The 5,406-nt window shown below is 49.5% G+C and overlaps 1 protein-coding gene across 1 annotated transcript; it reads left to right on the forward strand.

The window, feature by feature from the left end:
- Window positions 1–1,342: 1,342 nt before the first annotated feature.
- Window positions 1,343–2,841, forward strand: LOC131216154 (uncharacterized). The gene is made up of 4 exons (XM_058210569.1): window positions 1,343–1,699; window positions 1,767–1,912; window positions 1,987–2,283; window positions 2,362–2,841. Exons 1-4 carry the CDS (start codon window positions 1,579–1,581, stop codon window positions 2,398–2,400), a joined length of 603 nt encoding a protein of 200 aa, XP_058066552.1. The 5' UTR covers window positions 1,343–1,578; the 3' UTR covers window positions 2,401–2,841.
- The last annotated feature ends 2,565 nt before the right edge of the window (window positions 2,842–5,406 follow it).

Genomic DNA, 5,406 nt, shown 5'->3' on the forward strand with positions numbered 1-5,406 from the left:
TTCTGTTTCTCTGCCTTTTGGTGCTTGCCTGCGTGTTCGCGTGTGCGTGCGTGTATGTGGGGGTGGGTTTCGGGCTGCAAGGCTCAGTGTTGGACAGTACCTTAAATATCCCTATCGATTCTCGTAAATGCTTTCACAAACAATCCAGGGACACAATAACCCATCCAGTCACAACTCATCACCTGCCTAGCACCGTGGGCTTGGCAAAGACGATGCAATGCGAAAACACATTTTACAACACATTTACCAGGGCACTGAGGCACGACAAACAATAAACATTGCTAGAGACACACAAAACACGAAACAAACGATAATGAGACGGGCACGACGACACCAAATACGTTTACGTACGGTTTTATTACATTCTACCAGCGGCCACCAAGGGTTTTGTGCACGGTCTTGCTGAACTAAAATTGCAACGATCCTTCGTTCCTCTGCTCCGTTCGATTACCGAGGAAAAATCAATGGCGGCTCTCTCGCTCTCTGCACTTGTCATCTCGTCATGACGTTTGTTCGCTTTCTTTCTCTCCCGAACGGGTTGTTCTGTTGCTTTTCTTGCTATAAAATGTGTGATCTTTCGTCACTGCGTTGCCCGGTGTTAATTGTATCACCCATAACTGCTTGAAAACACCGTTACGGTAACCATTAAAACAGAATCAATTAATCATTAGAATAACGATGGAACTTTGTACCTTATCAATACGCTGTGTTCCCATAACTGGAATATTTAGGATGTGGCATGATAACCTTAAGCAGGCCCGTGAATTGCGCGTGCACGTTGCTAATCAAGAACGCAGTCCGTGCACACGTGCTCATGTCGTTGGCAGTTAGAAGCTCATTATCGATGTAAAACGTGACCTCTTCGAATGTGGAATACAGCTTCGCTAAGCTCATTTCAACAGATCATCAACTCTTTCTAATTTTCGGCTAACGCACAATATTTCAAAAAAGCTGTTCGGATTGTGTTTGCAACACAAAACGATACATAGAAAAACTGTGCTCTGTAAGAACATAGCACACAGCGGTTAGGCGTGCACTTTCGCGGACATGATCGTAGCCACAACACTTCACCTCTAGTAGGCGTGTGTTATATACCGCTGCTGACACATGGTAAATGCATGCTATTGAAAAGTTAAAGTCAGGACAGGTCAAGCACTATCAGTTTGCCCGCTCCTCCGGTTCCCAAATAATATAGCTGAGCTCGCGCCCAGTGGGTGATACGGAATGGATTACGGGCCAGGGGGAAGTCTCTCCCTATCTGTGACGTGTGCGATGTGCGACCGCTGCTAGGGCCCCAAACACTGTTTTAGTAAATGATCTTGGCATGCAAAACAGATAGCACTGGCGCAGGTTCGTCCGCAGTCGTAGTAAATACGTGCACGAATCAGGCTGATTGCGGTGCCCCATTCCCGGAACCTGCCAATAGATTTTCAGTTTTTACCGAACAGCTACAGATCGCTTAAAAGAATGTCAAATTCAGTGTAGTGCGCCCCAGTCACGTGTGCTTTGAGCGGATAATTTTCTGTGATAACTGAATCTAGTGGGACCCCTTTTTTTAAAAAAGAAAAACTGCGAAACATGAAAAACATGTCGTCAATCAGCGACACCCCGACCAAGGTTCGGAGCCAACCGAAGATGTTGCTGCGCAGCACGTCCTTTCAGAAGCTGTGCTCCATACCGTACAATTTCAAACTAGAAGGTAAGCCGTTGCGTACTGTGACCATACGATCCCACAGCTAACACCCGGCGCGTGTGTAAATTTGCAGCCATCCGAACCTACCAGGAACACATCAAGACGGTCATCAAGGTTCTCAAGATCCAGGCTAGGGCACACATCGTTTCGATCTATTTGAAAGTGTTCTCCATTATGCTCGGCCACGATCGGGATGTAAAGATGCAACCGGCACCCAAGGTACGTTTAGCGCACCTCGCGGATGAGGCTACTGTTGCCGATTAATAGACGTTATCGTTCATTATTTTCTACAGCAAGAATCCATCAAGCCGATCGGTTCACCATCGTTCATTAGTGGCATGAACTGTCCGTACGATCAGCAGAGAGATCGTTCGATCGAACGATTGCACTGCGACAAGCCTTACACATCATCACGGCTGTTAAAGCTGTATCTGACCTCGGTTCAAACCTGCCTGGCCTACAGCTGCGTCCTGTACGTTGGCTTCCAGATCGTCTTCCTGCTGCACATTCTGTACTGTTCGGCCGCCATTCCGTTTGGGCTCATATTTCTAATTGTCGATCTTGCCTACATGGGATTCATCTTATCGAAGGTACTTTGGGGGTTGCTCTTCTCCTTGGTGGCAGTGTTTTTAATGCATTCCTTTGTGTTTCACTTTCTTCGTACCCAGATAGCGCAAAGGGGAAAATATTGCCCCGCACAGCCATGAGGAATACTTGTGCGCGCTGCCTAGAACCACCAGGACTCGTTACGAGAGGAGTCCCCCCCACATGAGCTGATATGAGAGATTGACTACCAAATCACCGTTCTGCACCGATTCCTACAGATAGTGTTTTCCTTTTTTTTTGCTGTCTGCCAAAAGCCTACGACGGAACGATCTGTGCAATCAAAGTGTGGACTACGGAAGCACTAGTAGTAGCACCACGCATTGATTGTCTCGCGATAGTGGCCAGGACGGTAGCACGCACCTATACCAACAGAAACTATAAAGCTACTGCTGCTGCTGCCTACCATAGACACGATGGTAGTAAAATGTGTAAATGAGCATTAGGGAATGCGAGCGGGAGCTGTGAGTAAATAAAGCCAGAATTATACCTAGAGGTGTAGTGCGGCGCAATGAATGCGACTAGAACACACCAGCATGGCAGCGGATTTTTCCCTTTCTTCACTGTTAGGACTGGGGCTCTTTTGGGGAGAGCATTGGGTATTCTTGGGTAACGGCCACCAACGGGGTCGGTCGTGCGTGTGGGGTTTCTTTCTCTCTCTCTCTCTGCTTTAAGGACCAAAACAAACTACCATCTCTCACGAGAGGCTCCAAAGGCGCTGTGTGTTAAATGACGTTTCCGAAGCCGCATTCGAAGCCGTTATTTTCAGTTTATGCAGACACTCCGGACAACGTGCACGTGTCTAGTGTGTCCTTCCCAGAGTGGCCCCCCCTAAAGTGAAGACTAGTAGTGTGCTCCTACTGCTGCTGCTGCCGTGTCCCTGTCCCTGCCCCTCCCCACTCGCTCTTTCTCTCTCTCGCTCTGGCGGGTCGGCCACACTCTGCCCCCGAACCATTGCCATTTCGTACAAAACACACACCGTTTGCCGTTTAGCTGTCCGAGAGCTGATTCGGATAGGGAAAAAAGGTTATGCGGCAATAGCGATGTAAGAAGAAAGGAAAAAATAACCAACCCGTCCCGTTCGGCCAGCTCCCTGTTCCGAGTGGTAGTAGTGGTAGTACACCCTGAGTGTGTGTGTTTGTGTAACCCGGCGTCGTGATTTTTAGTGTCCAATTTTATGTTTACAAAACTTCCGAGAATCACAGATTCCCGGTTTCCATCCGCGTCCCTATTGTTTTGCGCTAAATGCAGCACTCCCAGTGTGTGAGTGTGTGTGTGCACGGGGACGGGCGGCCAGGGACAATAACTGCATAGCCCCCCCGTCGCCCCGGGGACCCTCAACCGAAGTGTGTCCGCCCCGAAAAGGCCCCGTGGGGCCATCAAGCAGGAGGCTTATGTTGGGGTTCGATGGGCTCCAAAAATACCGATGACGTCATGACGGCAATGGTTGTGAAGTGGAAAATTTGCTGTATCAAATGTTGGTGACAACCCCCGGTCCCCCGGCACGAGGGATCCGTCGGCGAGTGGGTCTCAGAGAGGCGAGATTGAGAATCGGTTTTGGAAAAATAGTATTGGCGGCGGCGAAGTCACCGGAATCGCGCTGCACTGAAATATTAATGATCGCAGTAGTCCCGAAATCGCCTCCTATGTGCCCTCGACTCGTGTGTGCGTGCGTTTTTACAGAAGAAGAAACGAAAGGACGGGCCTCCGATATCCTTCGCGCCGCTATCGGAGAAGTGCGCAAAAGCGTGTAGTGTCACCTCTCGGTTCCTCGACGGGGGGTCGCAAAATGAAGTAAACCCCGACCGACCAACGCCGACCAGTTATCAACATAGCGGTGGTGGCTCCGAGCGTGTTACAGACATCTGCATTGCTTACTATATGTGGCTGGGTGTATATAAGCAATTATGTATTCAAACCCGTTCTCGCCAGAGAGGAGCGTGAATGAACGTATAATACAACAATGAATCCCCCCCTGCGCGCCCCGGGAATACCTGTGGTGGGCTGGCTGGCCCCCGCAGGATCCCCGCAACCCAGGAGGACCCAACACTCTCTAACCAAAGCAAATCAAACCAAAACGCCCAAATCGAAGCACGCTACATCATGCTTTCGCTACTTTGACACACAATCTAGTAGCCACATTTCGAGCGCGTTTCGTTTTTTTGTTTTATGTTCAAAGCAAATGTTTTTCAAACAATAAAGGATACTTTGTGCCGACCCAAACCTTGGGCCGCCGACGACGACGGACGGACGGACAGTCCCAGTTTATTTACGGGGCACAAACATTTGTCCTATTTATTATCAACACACGGAATCCTGGGCGCCCGTCCCGGGTGTAATGTGTAGTTTTGCGCCAAATAACCCCGATGTCCGAACCGGCAGGGGTGCGCGGCTTTATGTTCCTCTATTATGTTGCAGTTTCACGGCAGCTGCACGGCATTTTTCTGAATATCGCGCGCCATTTATTTCGCGGCGGAAGAGAATAATTTCGACGGCGTGGTGTGTGAAGCGCTGCGCCACTATCAACATCAAACCGAACGACGGCCATGGTCTCGCTCAACGGCAGCAATCCGAAGTTACGAAGTGCGGCTGTGCCGCCCCTTCTACCCTGGCGCTCTAGAGAGCAAACGAAGAACAAATTATCAAAATCAATAAAATAAAAATAAGAGTATGTATCCAGGGGTGGTGGTGAAGGATTCGTCACTAGTGCCCCAGTAGTGCCGGGCCGTGCGCTGGGGTGGGAGTGCCTCTACCGAAACGTGGTAACTCCGTTTCCAGCAGTACCGAGTCGTTTGTGTCGTGCTGTAGGATCTCCGAAATTTAACCTTACCAGGCTCGGAGGCAGGCACTGCGGTATAGTGTAGTGTGCCCGAAACAATATTCACGGCCATTTCTATTCACAGCCTTTTATCGTAGATTCCCCGGTACAGAGTGATTGTGGTGAACAGAACACGGTGATAACGAGAGTGTCTGGTGCGCATGAAAGAAACGACGTAATAAGAAACTTCGTGTGTGACCCCTAGAAGGCCTGAGGATAGGTTTCGCTGATTTAGACTAGATCCGGTTCAGGGCCGCAAACCCGTAGCGCAAAAACCCCTTTTTAATGCACA

Source organism: Anopheles bellator, chromosome 1 (assembly GCF_943735745.2).
Source record: "Anopheles bellator chromosome 1, idAnoBellAS_SP24_06.2, whole genome shotgun sequence".
Classification (NCBI taxonomy): domain Eukaryota; kingdom Metazoa; phylum Arthropoda; class Insecta; order Diptera; family Culicidae; genus Anopheles; species Anopheles bellator.